Here is a 21,373-nt window from a genome sequence, read left to right as displayed (position 1 = left end):
ACTGAATTACAGGCTCCTGACTTGGGACAGGCACATACATAAATAATGTGGCGGGGTTAAACATGTTAGCGGGATCCCAACCCTCCCACTAACCTGGGATAGTGGTATAACAGTACAACATAAGAACGAACTATAACAATCAGTTGGAAAAGGCTTAACTCATCAGATGGACAAAAATAAAGTGTTTATAAAGTCTTTGTGATTTCCTTAACTCTTTTGTGCTTTGTTACACTCTTTATCATTCTTTAGGGGTTTTTTTTTTTGTTTGTTTTTTTTTAGATTTGCGCAACAGAGTTTTAGTATACACATTTGTACCAAAAGTAAGTTTTGTGAACACGGTCTATGTGTTATTGTAAGTAATCTTCGTGTTACACAATCTTCAATTTGATAAAGGTGGTCAGTATATGGCCGCAGGAGGTGTAGAATTATTTTAAGCGCGCAATAAATGAGAGACTTCGATTTAATGGTCATCTTAATGTAACTGTAAAATAATTTTAATCTGTTTAAAGTATCTCTGTTTTAGCGTCGACATTTAAAAACACCATTTTATCTTCAGATTATTATGAGGACCAAAGCTAAATAATTAGTATCAACTTTCAAGTGGAATACTCAGATAGTACTACTGTACCATACATATATACACATAATTCACATTTACTATTATCGAAGATCGAACCTGTTTAATAGTGTTGACATTAAGTTTTGGTTTAAATGTTATTATTTGGAATTAATATTGTACACAACAATACAGATACATAATAAACAACGTTTATTTATTTTTATTAGATTTAAGCAACATACTATCCTTTTGTGTGATTTTTAAAATCCGCCTAATTCTTTAACAGCGATGTTGACTTTTCGGCTTTGTTTAAAAGATCTCAACAGAAATCAAAACGTACACCAAGTTTGAATATTTGAAATACAAGTAGCGATGCAGAAGAAGAACATCATCTATGGATTGACAATATTTTTGTTTCTATTGGTTATTTTTGTTTTCCGGGAACTACCGATCAGAGTAGAGACAGTACCAGCTACCGTAAGGTAAGAAATAACATTTATATATATATATATATATATATAAATAAGAGAAAGAAAATTGATTTAAATTAAAATTATATATATATGTATATTTGAAGGACCGAGTAGAAACATGGATTCATAGTGAAGGTTTTAAGTAATTTTACTATTCTAAAAGGTTACCTATTCAACACTGTACTTAAATCTTTGAATATTGCTTTTATTGGTGTGAATATTGATTTTGTTATCAATTTATAATCAAAACCATTCTAAATATTACACAAATGTACTTTCACAGTACTACAATCTGTTGATACTCAAAGTTTGGCATTTCACAAAGTCATGTTTTTATCTGACTGTTAATGATGTCTTAACACTAAGTACACTGGATGATGGATGTGTGCTGATTGAGTTAAGTCTTAGATACATGTTTTTATATTCATTAGTTGTAAATAGAATTAAACTAGCAGTCACTTACTGCGAATTCTCTCAGATCTGTACTTTGTGTCCTTTTGTTTTGGGGATGTATAAGTACCCTGCCACGTCTGTTTTTGTTTTGTAAGAAGTATTTCTATTTGTATCTATCTGGTGAGTTAAGCCATTTTCAACTGATATTTATAATATAGATATAAGAAGATGTGATGTGAGTGTCAATGAGACAAAATTCCATCCAAGATACAATTTATAAAAGTAAACCAGTATAGGTCAAATTAATTTACGGTCTTCAACACGGAGCCTTGGCTCATACCGAACAGCAAGCTATAAAGGGCTCCAAAATTACTAGTGTAAAACCATACAAACGAAAAAAACAACGGTCTAATCTTCTAGTATATAAAAAACAAGAAACCAGAAACACTTATAAACCACATTAACAAACGACAACTACTGAACATCAGATTCCTGACTTATATAGTTTATTATATATATATATTATATATATATGTTGTACTGTTACACCGCTGTCCCAGTTTAGTTTTAGGGGGGTGAGCAATCACAGACATATTAAACACTGACACATTCTTTACGTGCCTGTCCTAAGACAGGAGCCTGTAGTTCAGAGGTTGTTGTTCATGTTTATCATAATTGTTTTTCGTCAACTAATTTGATGTAAATTATGCCGTTAGTTTAAATTGTTTCATAATTTCATGTCGGGTGCCTTTTAAAGCTAACCATACGGTTTGGGTTTTTCTCATTGTTGAAGGTCTTATGTTTGCCTATAATTGCTTTACATCCACTTCATTTGAACTTTGTAGGCTAGTTCTAATTGTCAATCATACAAAATCTGCCTTTTTTATATTGAACACAGGACATGTATAAAAATCAGTTTGTTTGAAATGAAAACTATTTAATTGGTGCAGTAAAACTCGTACCGTTAGTTTTATTAGATAAGAAGCGAAAGAAACCAGAGACATTTAAAATCATAATTGGAAATTAAACTGACAACGCCATGGCCAAAAAAGAAAAAGACCATTACACAAACAATAGTACACAAAACCCAACATTGAAAACAGAGCAACACGAACCATAGCAAATGTTGACTATATGAAGTTCTTTAGATTTTAAAAGCGCTCATGTATATATGTTCCTTAAAACTGAGGGGTCAGACCCATGTCAGACAAGCTTATGATTGTGATTTTACATAAATTTATAATTGAACTTTTAAAATATGTTCTATTATATTGTATTGTATTGCATTGCATTGTATTTAATTGTATAATTTAATACAAATTTATTGATTTTGTTTGTTTGTATTGCTTGACCCTTATGGATGTAATTTTACAATAAAGATTTATATTATGTTTATTTTGTTAGAACTGTATTCTGCTATTTGTTGCTCTAAATATTAAACTTTAACAGTCTTCCCAGGATAACATGGATAAACTCCAAACCAGACACAGAACGTTTTGTCCAGACACAGGTTCATATTAGTAATGACACAGGGGTTACACTTATATGTCCGGAAAAAAAACCAGTCTTTCCAACTGAAGACATATTATGCATGGTAAGTTTTTATCTTTCCAACTGAAGATATATTATGCACGGTGAGTATTTATCTTTCCAACTGAAGATATATTATGCACGATGAGTATTTATCTTTCCAACTGAAGATATATTATGTACGGTGAGTATTTATCTTTCCAACTGAAGATATATTATGCACGACGAGTTTTTATCTTTCCAACTGAAGATATATTATGCACGATGAGTATTTATCTTTCCAACTGAAGATATATTATACACGGTGAGTATTTATCTTTCCAACTGAAGATATATTATACACGGTGAGTATTTATCTTTCTAACTGAAGATATATTATGCACGGTGAGTATTTATCTTTCCAACTGAAGATATATTATGCACGGTGAGTATTTATCTTTCCAACTGAAGATATATTATGCACGATGAGTTTTTATCTTTCCAACTGAAGATATATTATGCACGATGAGTATTTATCTTTCCAACTGAAGATATATTATGCACGGTGAGTATTTATCTTTCCAACTGAAGATATATTATGCACGGTGAGTATTTATCTTTCTCTTTCCAACTGAAGATATATTATGCACGGTGAGTATTTATCTTTCCAACTGAAGATATATTATGCACGGTGAGTATTTATCTTTCCAACTGAAGATATATTATACACGGTGAGTATTTATCTTTCCAACTGAAGATATATTATGCATGGTAAGTTTTTATCTTTCCGACTGAAGATATATTATGCACGGTGAGTATTTATCTTTCTAACTGAAGATATATTATGCATGGTAAGTATTTATCTTTCCAACTGATTCAGAAGATAAATGTTTCATGGTGAGTATTTAAATAACCAATGTACACAAACCCTCCGAGTATTTTTCTAGCATAGATGTGTTTTAATAAAGGTTTTATTCGTTGGTTCAATGTTAGAAAGTTTCTGTTATTAGTTTGATGCTTTTTTTTTTCTCAGACTATGCTTCATTTAACAATTACCTTTAGATATCGACTGAACTTTGTAGGCTCTGTATACTTGTAATTGTAAATTTATATAAAGAAGGAGACTTTATTAATTGGTTAAACTTGTTTCCTGTGTCTCTTTCAGCAAATAAAATTTTTAAACACTTAAAGTTTGTACGTTAAGACTAACGTATAAGTACACTTTGTACGTCCAGACTAACGTTGAGAACATTATGTACATCCAGAGTAATGTACAATGCACATTTACCACACAATGCAAAACCCACGTGTGTAATATCTTATTAAATAACCTCTCCCTCTTGTTTGTTTTAGGCGGGGGAGGGGTTGTAAGCACTTGCTGTCATTCATATTAATTTAGTCCGAACTTGATTTGATCCATTAAACTATTCATAAACCAATCTGCTTTTGAACGATGCGTTTTGCATATTTTACACTAATATTATTTTTTTTTATTTTGAATTTGATATTCTGTCAAACTGAACAAATCTTTGTCATTGCATAACAGCTTAGGAAATCATGTATGATCTTTTAAAAGACATAATAACAATAGAAAACAATCAATGTAATCAAATAAAAGTTGTTTTCATATGGAATTAAATCTTAAGACGGTCATAACATGTTTTTCCAATGTTGTTTTAAAAAGAGATTTTCTACATTATTAAATGTAAATACCGTTTACTAATAATGCATTGCAACTGTTCGAAAGATATGTCATTTACGCAATAATCCGTCTACATTAGTCTTGCGATTTAAAGGAATTACAAAATGAAAATTTTATTCAGACCCTGTTTATGTGTTAATTTTTAAGTTCTAATAGCGTTTTCATTCTCAATTTTATTTTGCTATTTTGTTGAATTGATAAACAAATAGTTTTTAATCAAGTAAACTACGATTTTAATATTAATTTTGTCTTACGACATTTGGGTTTTTGAATTAAGTGTAATATCATCAGTGTTTTCTGCCGAGTGAAATTAAATGCCAGTAAAGATAAGCTTGGTTTTCATTGAGCGCCACTTTAGCTCGTTAACATCTTCTTCAATGTTGCGCAATCTGAAATCTACGTTTTAACCACGACCTTTATGGTTGAGAATGGTTTCATTGGCAAGCATACCACACCTTCTTATTTATATATATATATATTAGGGATAGAGTGTACATCAATGAAAAAGCAGAGCCTGTAATTCAGTGGTTGTCGTTTGTTTATGTGTTACATATTTGTTTTTCGTTCGTTTTTTGTACATAAATAAGGCCGTTAGTTTTATCGTTTGAATTGTTTCACATTGTCATTTCAGGGCCTTTTATAGCTGACTATGCGGTATGGGCTTTGCTCATTATTGAAGGCCGTACTGTGACCTATAGTTGTTATGTTCTGTGTCACTTTGGTCTCTTGTGAAGAGTTGTCTCATTTGCAATCATACCACATCTTCTCTTTTATATATACAACTAAAATAATCAAAATGCATAAAATGTAGTGTTATAAATTGCAGAAACCACCTCGTTATTCTCCGAGTTACAGAAATCCCTGTTGGTATCCCGATGATTCAGACAAGTTGTCCTGTCTTCCGTATTTCCTCCAGATTGGAATGTCTAAATGTGCTACTACAGATTTGTTTAGCAGATTGATTGCACATCCTGATATCATCCCTTTAAGTGGTGCTAATGGTAAAAACAAATCAATCACATGGTGGAACCTGAGGTTAACAGGTAATGTCTAGTCCAAATAATTTACGTCTTGCAAAGCTTTAATTTAATTTTTTTTTTCTGGGACGGATTTTACTTTTTGATATGATAATGTCTGCTTATTTTAGTATTAAAACATCCCTTGATTAATTCAACTGTTTCTAGATAATACAGTTCTACAGTATTTCCCATTTTGTTGCTGTTTTATTTCATTTGGTATTATGTTGATTGATAATGTTTTCGCTCAGGCGTCAACATATTCATTATTTACCGAATCAGCTCAATGCAACAATTGGTTTTAAAATGCATTTTTTCCTTCTAGCGTAACATCTAAAAACGATAAGCTATTTTAAAAAAAAGGCATTCAATAAGTTAATCGCCATAATCTTTAACAGTTAATGACTAAGGATGTTGACTACTCTGTTCTTTAAAAAGGCTGTTAAAAATTGATAGTATATAAATAAAGGAACTAAAAAATCAGTTATAAACGAAGTGTTCGTGTGCTTGTTTTCTAGATATAAGTATTTGAAAATTTTGGCGCCTTTTTTCTTTCAAAACATGATATTAAACTAACAAGAATTCTATAGCATTTTCAAATATTGCTTTTAAAACTTTATGTAATAAAATTATGAAAAGAAAACTAGGGGTTAGCGAGGAATATGTTTTAATGGCAATACATGAATTAAACAAGAGGATTCCAAATATCTGACAAAAATTTAGATACAAAAGGAGCGAACAACCGTAATTCAAGTATCCTTATGTTGTTGTTTTTTCTGGATTTTTTTTTTATTTCAAACAGATGACTCAGAAATCTTATTTATTTTGGTCTACAATTTAACTAATAACAGTTAGAAATGAAATTTTATAACTGTAACGTTTTTAAGATGCCATATTTATTGTCTTTAATATATGAATATGAATATACAAACAATTTATGAATACATTACGTTGTCTGATACCAGACGTCAGATGTGCCATGTAATTTTATGCGCATCTGTTCAATTTAATTTATTCGATCAATCATTAAATGCGTACTAATTTACATAAAATAAAAGTGCTCGTACAAAATCAGACACAACGTTTATTTGTATTTTTTAAAATCTATTCACGTAGGAAGCACATGGCAGCCACCATACAGTGGAGGGAAGCGTGAGAACTTTAAGCAGTACTCCGAGTATTTCTCAAATGCAGCCAAAGTAATAGAGTCGAATAAAGATCAAACCGGATATCATGGAAAAGTTACAGGTAACCTCACAAAAAACATCATGGCAACATATGTATCTATATATCATCTATGTAACAGTGTCATTGTCGATAATATAAAGCGCTTCATTTGATTGGCTGTGTGCTCTATTTTTGTGGTTTAGATATACAAGTTTTTCTTAATTACGCTGATATATTTATCGAGTCCATGCTTTGTTCATTGTTTATTTTCCAGACATATTGTTATTTAGATATACGATTTAGTATGCTATATAACAGTATGAGAATTTTAGTCCAATTAGTGAACACGAATATGAATGCTAACGACTCTTTTTAAAACGATTCTTCGATTTAATATAATAGGGTTTATAAAGTCGACTGAAAGGGCATAAGTCCCAAGAATTTAAATGCACAGGAGGTAATGTTTCTGCATATAAATTGATATATACATTCAGAATTTAATTCATTCAATGTTCATTTTTTCCGTTGCAATTATCGATTGCAAAGACCTTTGATCTATATTAAGCTTTAGGTTTAGAACCTTTGTCACGGTTTCACACCTCTCCATATACGTACATATTTCAGTAAAAAATATTACTTACGGTAGACATGATTCCCAAGACGAACGTCTGTTATCTTGGAATTACACTGTAGAAATCAAACTAATGTCTCTGTTTAAATTGGTCAGCTTAACAAAAACAAAACAAGTGTTATTCTTAAAACTGTACTTATATACTTTATTTATTTATTTGTATTTAGGAGAAGGGTCACCTACCTATTTATGGATGTTGTATTTATGGAACCGTATACCACAAAATACTTACCTAACAAAACCTAAAGTGTTGGTTCCTCATCTTATCCGCCATGTGCTTCCTAAGACAAAGTTCATTGTCACATTACGAGACCCGATAGAAAGGTAAGCTTACGACTAAAACAACTTCCTCTGGAAAAAATGACCTTATCTTGATTTGGTAATTATTATACTTATAATATATTGTACTTTTGGTGATTGAGTTCGTCGACTGTACAATTTTTACATATCCTTCAAGCTGCCTTTCAATTATTTAGCTTTGATGTTCCTAATGAAGTAAATCAAGAAAAGCGCTGTGGACGCATGACATTCATAAGTTGATGGGTTTTCTTTTGCTATGTCAACAAGAAGTCAGCAAACGTGCTTAGTATGAGGTTTACATGTGCAATCCCTGTTTATCGGAATAACTAATCTGGGTTATGCTATTGGTATAATTTGTTTAGGCTACACGTCACACATAGAGTACTAAATGATTTACAACCGATGTGATGGCAACTATTTGGTATTTTTCAAGCTGTTTATTGCCCTTTCCTTAATAATTTAAGATATAAGTAGGAATTAAGATCTAACTCCCTTAGGCAAAAGTGAAGTTATAGCATTCTGCATTCTGTTTTGCATTTACTTCATCGCTGAAATTGACACGTATCGAAAGTCAAATTATTTGATTTGTAAGATGCAATCATCTTTTTCTTTCAGAATGTATTCAAGTTACCATTTTTTCAACAAAGATAAAAAGTATGATAAGTTTGCTTTCCACGAGACAATGAATTTTGCTATTGATAAATTCATGGAATGTAAGGCTTTGAAAGGTGACAGACAGTGTGTCCTAGATCCTGACCTCCGTGCAACAATCTCTACAAAGGTAAGATCAATTGCCTTGAACTCTGACCCATGTTATGTGCCCTCAATCTTAACCTTAGTGCTACAATTTATACAAAAATACTACGATGAATCGGCTTGAACTCTAACTCATGTGGTCTTTAGAGGTCTAGAAAATTAGCAAGCTGTAAAAACAGGTTAATGCGCTAAATAAGGAAATGGCTGTACCAAGTCAAGACTATGACAGTTGTTTTCCATTTCATTTTTGCTTAATTTGTTAGAGCTCTTGGTTTTTCCCTTGGATTAAGGGCATCCCTATGTTTGCCATTATACTGTTATTTCTGTGTCGGCAACACTATGATATGACTTACAATATGCATGCCTGACTTTTGAAGGCTTAAAAGACATATTCTATCTTTATTAGAATTTAAAGCAACTTGTGTATTATTACATGACTCCTTTCTTAAACCACATCATTGTTTTACAGGTGCGGTTACTGAACAGTATGTATTACTTATACATCAAAGAATGGCTGGATGTATTTCCAAGAGAACAATTTATCTTCATCAAAATGGAAGAGTATGTCACCAACAAAGAGGAAGTATTAAACAGAATATTCAAATTTCTCGGACTGTGTGAGTAAAAATCAAATATTTCATTTGATTTGAATGTCTGACATGATCAAATTACGTAAAATAAAACCAACAAAAAATATGACAATTCCGCAGTGTAGTATACCTGACTTAGGTTATATACCTGACTTAGGTTTGGGGGACTAAAGACAAGTATAAAATATAAATCAAAAGAAGATATTTCGAATTACATCCTTTTCCCAAAATGAGGCTGATAATGTAAAAAAAATAAAGTATAATAATCATGGATAAGTCAATACAGTTCCGGAAAATACGGATTCAACAGCAACACTGGCAGGAAAGTTAATATTAAGAAGAATAAAACCAAGAATTATGTTATCTCACATCAATTGTAGGTCTAGGGTAAGAAGAGACAGAAAAAAATGAAACGCTACTTCTTATATTCATCCATGTTTTGTTATGAATCTTACTTTCAAACAAATCTAAATGTATCAGAAAAGGATGTAGGCGCTTACAAGGATGTATATAGGCACACATGGACATCAACATTTCATTTTTTCCACCCCTTGTTGCGGCGTTGGCATTAGAAAATTCTAGTTTTTTTTAAATTATAGCTGTACTTTGTGAATATGTAGCTTTCTTTAAATTTAACTTGTAATCACCTAGCTAGAACTAGTTTAGAATTTATACTAAAGTAATTAAATCACAGCTGATCCTAAATATAGGCAACAGTAGTATAAACCTGTTCGAACAGTTACTTTTCATGATACTACATGCTAATCTCAAACCAGAGACTGTACCTAGAATTGTATTTCTGAACGTGTAATCACTAATAACGACTATTTTGTAGCCACGTTGTCACCAGCAGAAATGAAGAAATACGGATTGTTGTTAACAAAAATCAGGAACAAGACAAAGGGAGGCAAGCAGTACGAACCTATGTTAAATGCAACACGAGAAATGTTGTACAGTCTTTACGATCCGTACACCAAAATGTTACCACAACTACTAAACGATCCATCCTTCGCGTGGTCAAAGGTGTCTTATGAGGAATATGTACAACGAATGCTGAGGAAAAAGGTGGCTGGCTAATACTTTGCTAATCTTAAATATATTTACTTATAGAATAAATTCATAAAAGATGTTAGTCTGCTTAATTATTTGTAATTCTATACAATATTAGAATATCAAATAAGCATTATGTCCGGTACCAAAGTTAAATAATCTTGAGGAACAAACTATCACATATGCATTGTTTCTGGTGTCACAGTTGTTCTATAAGAGAACAGTAGTCTACTGTAATTCATATCTCATAAATCGATCAAAAAGACAAAAAAATCAAGGGAATTGCATGAACGCCAAAAGGAGGAAGTTTTGAGATACTTTTTTATCAGTTGAAGTAATGGAATTGACTAGGTAACAATCTCAAAGTTTTGAAATACTTTTGATCGGTTGATATAATGGAATTGACTCAGTAACAATCTCGCAAGTTTTACCATGCGTTTTTAAATATCCGTTGATATAACGGAGTTGATTGAGTAACAACAGTCTTGCATGTTTGAAATACTTTGTGATGTATCAATTGATGTAATTCATCAAAACAAAGTTTAGATGTAGAGTTAAATAAAACCCACTATTATATTCAATTTTTTTTATACCAGAAAATGACGTGTTTACTGTCGTCCCTCTCCTTTCGTCAGTTTAATATATTATCACAATTATTAAAGGTACCAGGCTAATAATTTGAAACGCCATACGCGCGATTTGTTTACAGAGTGTGTGTATATGTCTCTGTTATCATGTGTAAAATTTGTACAACTTGTAGCATAGGGTTCGGACGTAGGATTTTCATCGCTGTGGTGAAGACCCTTTGTGGCCTTCGGTTTCTGTTTGCCCTTTGATCGGCTTGTTGTCCCTTTTAAACATTCTCCATTTTCATTCTCAATTCCCATGGTCAAATACGGCTTTTTTTCCGTATTTGGCCTGGTTTTTTTTGTACTGGCCCTGTCCGAAAAGCAATATCAACTCTTATTTTTTTATCAATAGGGCAACGTAATCAGTATTGCACATGCTGATTTATCCGTTTTAGGGCTGATGCCGGAGAATAAAATATTACAGACACATGACTAATGATTAAAAAAATGAGAAAAAGTTTTCATAGAAATTATATAACAGTCGGTGACAATTCCAGGCGTTTCTTCCTGATCATTGTATTAAGGCCATTGTTTTATATTAATTTCTTATAACATCAATTGCATTAAAAGTTAGTCGGAAACAAAGGCCCATAGAGAAGTGTTCTAACAAGTGGTGATACATTAAAAATACTTGAATATTTCAACTTCCTCATTATCTAATTATATGATAGTTAAATGGACTAGTGTAAATAAATTCCGTCGAAAATGAATTATTTGTTTACAGTATTTTTTGTTCTGGATTCTCTGAGTTGTTTCTTGGTAGGCTCTGTGTCAGGTATGTCAGTACTATTATTTATCGTACTCAGAAATACATTACTCGAAAGAATATATATTAACGATTTAGGGACGACATCAAAAGATCGATGAAAAAAAAAATTAAATCAAATAGTTTGGGGGTGGGGGTGGGGGTCAACATTGCTGCAAGTTTTGTTAATCTAAAATCGATTTTACATATATCCCTATTGGTCAATCAACTTTTCCCAAATTAAGTTAAGAGGGGGGGGGGAGGGTGTGAGGGTCAGTGAAAAAACTATGTGAATTAAGTTTTTTATCCTTCATTGAACTTTTGATGTCGTCCCTTATAGGAGTAGGTTTAATTTACTCTCAGAAGTAAACATTTCAAAAGTCAAAACGTAAATTGTACCAAAATATACAGACTAAGTATTTCCTTGGTATTCCATATGTGTTTTCCTGAACTGTTTATGATATTACTGCATTAAATATACATTTATATGTCATCTCTGATATAGGTTTTATCGCGTTAAGTCCTTGTCATGAGTTAAAAGGAAAACAATTTCTATTATGTTTTGTGTTTTCCTGATTCGATCAAGTTAAAAAGATGAGTCTACCTAGGGTGTTCTCGAGTAAAAGGTAACGAACGATCTAGTAGCTACGACGGAGAAACATCTTTGGCAATATGCGACATAAATTAATAATAAAATCATCACAGACACCAGTATTCTTTTTCATATTTACGCCAGTGACGCTCGATTCCTAAAAAGTGAAAAAGGCCAAATAAAGTATGAAGTTAAAAGTTTTTCCAAACACAGCCAAGGTAATCTATTCCTGAGGTAGAAAAGCCTTAGTTTTTTTTCAAAAATTCTAAAGTTGTGTATTTTAAAACAGTTAATTTATAAATATGACCATATCAATGATAACTGATGTCGGCACATAAGGGCTGACTACTGGGCTGGTGATACCCTAGGGGAATTGAAACCCCACCAGCAGTGGCATCCACCAAGGGGGACTACCTACGAGATATATTAAAAAACGAAAGTATGATTTATTATTTTTTTCACTCATTAATGAAAGTGAATTAGTGAAGTAATAATTCTCTTAGCACTAGTATGGTTCAATTTTGTCATACTAATCGAAGAAACATTCATGATGAATAATTCACTTGCAAGTGAATAAATCGACTTCATTGAATCCGTATTCTTGTGAACTTCAATTTAACCCCTGAACTAGATAAGTTTAACGGTTTTGGTTATTTAAATGAACATAGTTTCAACATTGAAAGTGAAACAAATGCAAAACATTTAATTGACTGATTCGATACACTAAAAATCACTCGTATACAGGTAAAATCGACGATTAACATATGTCAACTCGGGTGTCAAGACTTAAATACATACGAAGCGAAGCTATATATTATCTAGCCCATGCCCTATAAATTGTTTATTTTATACTTTTTTATAATTTGGATAAATATTTTACATGGTTATAAATCAAATATGAGAATTTGAGCCAAATCGGTAAATATGAATGTGACAGCTATTGTGCCTTTAACATTTCATTTTCTTTAACAGTAAGTTAGTAAATCAATCTTTCAAACGATGACTATCATTTAGGAACCTTTGTTAAAAAGCTTCAGGAATCGCGTCATAATCGTTAGTTTTCCTTTAATATTTTTGCAAATATGCTGTGTCTTTCTTCGATTTCCAATAATGCAGTCTTTTTTTCTTTGACTTATTATTATCTTATCATATCCTATCATACAAACAAAACCAAATCTTTAGTTTAAACATATTTTATTTGCCTAAATATGCAAAAGGGATGAGACACAAGTTAGTCAAACTTATATAGTCTTCTCCCATAACAATTTATAACAATAGAATATTTACAAAGCATGCATACAAACAATTCATTATATATATTATTAGTTACATAGTGTGTTAGTTACCTAATACGAGATATATGTAATTTACTGACCCCATATATCTCGTATTAATTAGGTCACTAGCGCACCGTGTAGCGAATTTATCTTACCGACTATCTGTGGTACTTAGACTAGCGGCATGCCAATTAAACGGATTATGTCTTCAATACTTAGTTTAAACATATTAAAGAACCTACTTCCATTTGTCTATACAAAACAAATACCAACAATACCAACAAGATAGCTTTAAATTTGTTTTATGAGTGTGTTTCAATCGTTCATTATTAATTTGTTCGTCTGTTTGAACCTTTTAGATTTCATTTTTGTTTTAAAAGAGAAGTTACTCCTTACTATAAACCCCATATGGGTGCTTACCAACTATGGTAACTAACCATTTATTTTTTAGGACACCCAATATCAAATATATATAGTCACCATGTATAGTCTATTAACCAATCATATCCTCATAAATCTACAAGAGATAAGATAAATATAGATATTGCAACTATGAAAAGATGGTGTGTGATATCGGATGTGAATGGTTATACACAATATGCATGTATTTACAATGTATTATAATATGCTATATTACACAATTAGAAACCTTTTATACTCTTAACATGCTTAATAAATTCCAATATATTCTTTACAATTCTTTCATTTTCAACATTAGTTAAAGACGTATCACCGGAGGTTAAGATGTTCAAATCTAGTGGAGAGTGGAGAGTTCGTTGGTAACCAGTATACATAATTTGTCTTATATTGCATATTTAGGACAAAATCTTTATATTGCAGGCACCTTATCGAAACCAGTTCTCACTTATGACAAACAACTTTTTGTGGGAGAACGCATTCAGTTTAGTTGCTACTCAAGATATAAAGGTACTCCGTCAAATTTATCGCAAAACATTGGATATAAATATAATTACAACTATAGACACTCTATGGACTCTTTCCTTGATATCGCCCATTCCGATAAGGGCAAAAATGTGTCCTGTCAAGCGTCCAATGAAATAGGAGAGTTATCTCCCATCAGCAACGTCATTACTCTGGATCCATACTGTGAGTATACACATTTAATTTATTATAAGATACTTGCCGTTGTTGTACATTTTCATATTTAATTTTTTTTTTGTAAAATACGTATATATTTTCTTTTCTAACCCAAAAGTATTTCAGAAAAAAACATTTACAACTTAGTTTTCAATTCCTCAAAGGACTTGAACTTCTATGAGGGGGAGGACAGGGGTAAGGGAGACAGGGAGAAAGGGGGTAGGAGAAAGGAGAAAGGGGTAGGAGAAAGGAGAGGAAGGCTGGGAGAAAGGAGAAAAAATAGAATATCTCTCCTATTAAAAAATTTTCTAATATTTCAAGAAAAAATATCTCAAAAGGTGATTTTTTTTCTAATGGGAGAAAGGAGAACGGGGGTAGGAGAAAGGAGAAGAGGGGTGGGAGAAGGGAGAAGGGTACCCCCTGTCCTCCCCCTCTTTCCTAATATGAACACACATATGATGTGTTGTTGAAATAAACTATACAGAAACCAACCGACAGAAACAACAAGACATCTATATAGGTTATCATATTGATATGGAGCATATAATCTATCATATTGATATGGAGCATATAATCTATCATATTGATATGGAGCATATAATCTAGTAAAAAATTCATATACATGTCTTTATTATGCATATTGTTTATTTTTTCACCATGCTCCTAAATTTTAAAACTGTCCTTAATGTACTGAACAATAACAAATATTCAATGGATTAAATAGACAAAATAGAAAAAAAATCATTTTTTGTCCGAAAAGTTTTACCGTTGGAAATTCACTTTTCCTGTTTCATTGGGGATGTCTTTAGATAACAGTATTGTATTATTGAAAGAAAGAGAGAGAAAACGCCTGTTCAAAGGAAGTTAAAAGCTATTGTTCTAAAGTGTATCTTCAATCTCTTTGTTTATATAAGAAAAAAGATGTAACGATACTGATAAAAATAGTTCCAATAATTTAACAATGCATACGGAAGAAAAGTCCGGACTTTATGTGTTAGTTTCCTCTACTGAACTTGATATACCCCGAAAGTATGGAAAAACCTTCTTGTCTTCAAATCTTGATATTATATACTCTGAAAGTATGGTAACACCTTTTTAATTTCTGTGTCATTTGGTCTATTGTAGAGTGTTGTCAACTTGTCTCATTGGCAATCATACCACATCTTCTTTTTAATATTCATATATTGATAAACTCAGAAAGTATGGAAAAACCATTTTGACTTCCAATGTTGATATACTCTGGAGGTATGAAGACACCTTCTTGACTTCATGTCTTAGTATACTTGTCTTTATATTTTAATACACTCCGAAAGTACGGAAACACCTTCTTGTCTTCATAGATATAAGACGATGAGGTATGAGTGCCAATGAGACAACTAGTGCTCTTTATCTAAGTTAAAATTTGTAAAAGTAAACCATTATAGGTCAGAGTACGATTTTCAACACGGAGTCAGGGCTTACACCAAAAGCAAACATATAAAGGGTCCCAAAAATGACTAGTGAAAAAACATTCAAACAGGTAAAAATGGTCTAAGCTATATATATATATATATATATATATATATATATAGATTGCCTAACAATGTAATTTTAACACACTATTTAGTATGTAAATATAAGAATGTTTAAAATATTTACAAAATGATGAAAATAAACGCAATATTTCGCTAGACCAACTAGCTTTATCAAGAGTGCATCTATCCAGGTGAAATCGGATGTAGATGATAAGAAACTTTTGCAACTCAACGTCTATGTTGTACTGAACTGCCTTTAAAATAAGAAAATTTTGCAGCTCAATGTCTATGACCTCTTGCATTTAGCTGCTTTGAAAATAAGAAAATTTTGCAGATCAATGTACATGTTGCACTTGGATTTAGCTACCTTAAAAATACATAATTGGTAGTTGAAGTTAGCAACGTCCATTGGCCAATATTAAGGGATAAGCATCGTCCTTTTTATCCCGTAATATTGGCCAATGGACGTTGCTAACTTCAAAAACAATCCCCACCAAAAATGCAGGAGATCTCGGGTGCTTCCGCCCCACATGTGGTACCTGTCGTATTGTTCATGGTAGTACAAACCCGGTTATAAGTTAAATTCTGTGGCCCACATTTGGAAAGGGGGGATGGGATGGGAACTTATTCGCTATTATCTGTGAACAGGATATTCTAATAACGGAAAACCGACTTGTGATTAAAACTAAACAAAAATACAAATTCTACAATCGTCCTGAATATGCATGAAATATTTGCCACTGGACGTTAAGCAACCAACAATCAATCAATCAAATTCTACAACGTCAATGCAGGTAAAGCATTCAAGTAAGGAAAATAAATTAAGAAGCTCAATTCACTCATGATTGGACTTATTTAAAGTTTTCGGGAGGGAAAATACGATTTTCTCTACATTTAGAGAAGATAAGAATTACTATTCTTAAACAAGTAATATACTATTGAATCTGTGTTTTCCTCGGAATTCAGTATATTTTTTTTACACAGTAAAAAAGTATAACCATTGCAAAATCATGATATACTGTAGGAAAAAGAAAGAAGCATTGATGATGTAAATTTGTGGAAATCATGATCCCAACATTATGATTTATATCAAAAGTTAATATTAATCGTGCCAATTATTCATAGATTGCTATTTTTAACGTTTTTACACTTGTGCAACAGATGGACCTGAGGACATCACAACATTACCTACAGGTAGCGTTTACAATGTTACAGAAGGTGAAACAGTCTCGATTGTCTGCTCGGCAAAATGTTATCCTGAATGCATCTTTGTATGGAAATACAACACTGATATATTCAGACAGTACAGAACAGGCAGCATTCTAACAATACAACATGTTAATCGATCACATGCTGGAGAATATAGATGCCGTGCTGATCATATCTCAGACTCTCAAAGATTCCAAAGAATCGACAGAATAATTAATGTCCAGTGTGAGTTTAGCTTTTATTTGTATGTACATGTAAAAGTAAAAAGTAAACCAAATAAAGGCAACAGTAATATACTGCTGTTCAAAACTCATAAATCGATAGAAAAAAAGAAATTCTGGTTACAAACTAAAACTGAGGGAAACGCATTAAATATAAGAGGAGAACAACGACACAACATTAAAATGTAACACACACAGAAACGAACTAAGCATAAGACGAAATCCGATGAGAATTATAAATAAAACAAATATAACATCAAAACTAAATATATGAATTTGGGATAGAAAAGCATCGTGACACGTCTTATAATAATGTGAAGTCATACTCAAATATAAGAGGAAACAAAGGACACAAGAGAAACACAACGTTAAAATGTAACACAAACAATAACGAACTATAATATAACAATGGCTATATTCCTGACTTAATACAGGACAAAACAACAAAAATACCCAACGCCAAGAAAAATTCAAAATGGAAAATTCCTTATTAAATGGCAAAACCGTAAGCTCAAACACATAAAACGAATGTAAAACAACTGTCATACTCTTGATTGGCACAGGCACCTCCTCATGTAGAAAACGAACAATAAATTAAACCTGGTTTTATAGCTAGCTTAACCTCTCACTTGATTATCTAGGAATGTTTGTTTGCCTACATACTAGGTTATTGAATGGCACTAGTGTATGTTCAAAAGTACATAGCACATGCTAAACCTAATATTAAAGTATATTGTTTTTTTTTCTCAATTATATCAATGTCAAGTTGGACTTTTTTACTAAACGGCAAGTACCGATATATGATTCAGAGGATGCACAATGTTTAAGCTCAAGTTGATGACAAAATCAAATAAATGATCAATTTTGATTATAGAACCTATGGAAAATTTAACAAAGTTAATTTTAATTCTTGTTGTATCTGAAGGTCGACCAGCAAAACAACTGACAGTTTTGAATGGTGAAATATTCACAACACTCAATAAGAAAGAGGTCGTAGAAATTTCTGTTGTATCTGATGTGGGACCAAACATAACGTGGATCGACGAAACTAGTTATATATGGGAGCGTACAGTGAGGGACAATTTGAAATTCAACTACACGTCATTTATAATAGCTGAGAATTTATCCGACTTTGGCACATATGGAGTACAGATCTGCAACAACAATTGTTGTATAATAAAATTTATTCACTTGAAACAAATGATCAATCCAGGTAACCAATTTGTGCAATTTTAAGATATTTTATGTTTGCCTATGAGACAAATGCCCACCACATGACAAACACGTAGAAGTTAGCAACTATAGGTCATCGTACAGCATTCAACAATGGGTAAAATCCATACAATGTTAATCAATTTTTTTCCCAGGAATTCAAACTAGGTCTTTGCATCGGAACTAAACACATTTATTCTAAAAACAGTTGTTGGCATGACACGGGTTATGTTCTTCTCATATATGTTATGATGGTATGATACTAAACCCCTAACGGGAAGGATTGTGCCTGATGTTCATATGATGAAATCATAATCTTTCAGTCAGTTTAATTGAAGTCTGGAGCTGGCATGTCAGTTAACTGCTAGTAGTCTGTTGTTATTTATGTATTATTGTCATTTTGTTTATTTTCTTTGGTTACATCTTCTGACATCAGACTCGGACTTCTCTTGAACTGAATTTTAATGTGTGTATTGTTATGCGTTTACTTTTCTACTTTGGTTAGAGGTATAGGGGGAGGGTTGAGATCTCACAAACATGTTTAACCCCGCCGCATTTTTGCGCCTGTCCCAAGTCAGGAGCCTCTGGCCTTTGTTAGTCTTGTATTATTTTAATTTTAGTTTCTTGTGTACAATTTGGAAATTAGTATGGCGTTCATTATCACTGGACTAGTATATATTTGTTTAGGGGCCAGCTGAAGGACGCCTCCGAGTGCGGGAATTTCTCGCTACATTGAAGACCTGTTGGTGACCCTCTGCTGTTGTTTTTTATTTGGTCGGGTTGTTGTCTCTTTGACACATTCCCCATTTCCATTCTCAATTTTATAGAAAACTAACATAAAAAAATAAAATGATACTCTACAACACAGTTTCTGAATGGCAGGCTCATACAGATTGTTTTGGGTCGAGTTTTATTGATTTGTAATTCATTAATATGTTTGGTAAACATAAAGGTCTACCTGATAGTAGAAAGAAATATGTTATATAAAGTTTATGCATTTCATGTTTGGATCTGAAAGCATTATACGAAAAACAAGCTCAAAACTCAGAAGCAGATACATATAAAGTGGAAAGAAAAAACAGCTGATACTACATAAACTACAATAGGAGTGACAGGTCAATATCATTTTGTTTTATGCCAGCTTCCACGATTCTCTCAACATTTCGATAAACTGAAAGAAAGAATAGTAATCTTTCAGCTTTAAACAGTTGTAAATTTAGTTCCCTTCTAAAATAAAAATGTATAACAAAAAATACCGAACTCCAATTACAAAAGGGAAAGTCCATAAAAACTGCAAAAACTTAAACGTTGTCAATCAACAGAAAGATCGATTAAAAAAAATACCGCTGCCAGAAAAATAACATAATTTTAACTTTCCAGTGATTGAATGTATAAATTATAACTTTACTCTTTTCCAGATGGCTTCAGACTTTTAGATTATATAGTTCCTATAACCGGTATAGCTGCGGGGCTTTTTGTACTCATTTTAGTTACCAGTTTGTTGTGTAACAGGAAAAGGCATGTAAGTCATAGAACCATCAAATTGGTACCTAATGTCGAATACAAAAGAAAACCAAGATGCCACAGTTTTGAAGCTGACGAACCGTTCTATGAAAATAAAAATACATTAAAAGTCAATGACCACTCTGAGGAACAACAACCTTCATACGAGAATTACGAACATTTAACGGAAGACAAGAATTGTCATGACGAGGGGGAATATGCTAATTTAAGACAAACATAAACATAAAAGAAGAAGAAAATGGAAGGAAAACGATCAACAGTTCAGAGTTGTAACCAATTTTTCATTATGTAAAAACTGATTTTGTATAGATATCAAGAAGTTTTATGTACAAGACAACTCGTACACAATCAACGAGCTCTTCCCGACTTACTCTTATCCATATTGTGTACCATTTGTATGTATTTATGTATAAATTATTAATATAAATATATCATGTGTAAGTTATTTACTGTAAATTTATTCGTTATTTTGTATTTCATAATTGATCCAGTGATATTATATTTTATATAGTTATTTTGTATGATAAAGAGGTATTTGCTGTGAATGAAGTCCAAAAATCTTTGAATGTTTAGTTATGCTTGTTATTACATATTTGAGTAAGTATATATTTGCAGTCTTTCATATTATCCCACTTTTTTTTGTAATATTGAATGAAAAAAAGGCAACACAATCTATTAATTTGAATATATCCAGATAAAACTTTTTAAAACAGTGACTAAGAATAATCCTGATACATTTTCTGGATAATGGCTTTAAGTTTTGAAGCGTCTTAGATCACTCCCAGCTTTTTCTTGGGTTCGTATTGCTACTTAGTCTTTATTTGTATGTTGTTTCCTGTGTACTATCATTTGTCTGTTTGTCGTTTTATTTTAGCCATGGCTTTGTCCGAGGATATCAGCAGCCCAGTAATCAACACTTCGGTGTTTACATGAATATCAATTATATGGTACTTTTTATAAATGTCCTGTTAACATGAGTATGAATTTTTCAAAATACTAAGGATTTTCTTATCCCAGGATTATATAACCTTAGCCATATTTGGCACAATTTTTTGGAATTTTTGATCCTCAATGCTCTTCAACTTTGTACTTGTTTAGCTTTATCCCTTTTTGATCTGAGCATCACTGATGAGTCTTATGAAGACAAAACGCTCGTCGGCGAATTAAATTATAAGCCTGGTACCTTTGATAACTATTTGTCAGTGT

General features: G+C 32.0%; 2 protein-coding genes across 3 annotated transcripts; both read left to right on the top strand.

Moving 5' to 3' along the window:
* Positions 1-687: 687 nt before the first annotated feature.
* LOC143078664 (carbohydrate sulfotransferase 15-like) lies at positions 688-10,228 on the top strand. Of its 2 annotated transcripts, none has more exons than XM_076253541.1 (8): positions 688-1,041; positions 2,884-3,019; positions 5,463-5,679; positions 6,769-6,900; positions 7,618-7,774; positions 8,366-8,531; positions 8,976-9,123; positions 9,932-10,228. In XM_076253541.1, the coding sequence occupies exons 1-8, from the start codon at positions 932-934 to the stop codon at positions 10,171-10,173; spliced, it is 1,308 nt and encodes a 435-aa protein (XP_076109656.1). In that variant the 5' UTR covers positions 688-931; the 3' UTR covers positions 10,174-10,228. The 2 variants fall into 2 exon arrangements, with proteins under 2 accessions (XP_076109656.1, XP_076109655.1); XM_076253540.1 differs by having other exon boundaries at positions 697-1,041; positions 2,875-3,019.
* A 1,191-nt stretch (positions 10,229-11,419) lies between these two features.
* LOC143078663 (uncharacterized) lies at positions 11,420-20,771 on the top strand. Its single transcript, XM_076253539.1, has 5 exons — positions 11,420-11,550; positions 14,230-14,496; positions 17,163-17,435; positions 18,357-18,644; positions 20,062-20,771. Exons 1-5 carry the CDS (start codon positions 11,481-11,483, stop codon positions 20,385-20,387), a joined length of 1,224 nt encoding a protein of 407 aa, XP_076109654.1. The 5' UTR covers positions 11,420-11,480; the 3' UTR covers positions 20,388-20,771.
* Positions 20,772-21,373: the final 602 nt, after the last annotated feature.

Source organism: Mytilus galloprovincialis, chromosome 6, assembly GCF_965363235.1.
Source record: "Mytilus galloprovincialis chromosome 6, xbMytGall1.hap1.1, whole genome shotgun sequence".
Classification (NCBI taxonomy): Eukaryota; Metazoa; Mollusca; class Bivalvia; order Mytilida; family Mytilidae; genus Mytilus; species Mytilus galloprovincialis.
Note: the sequence above shows the minus strand (reverse complement) of the source record. Positions and strands in the feature narration are given on the sequence as shown.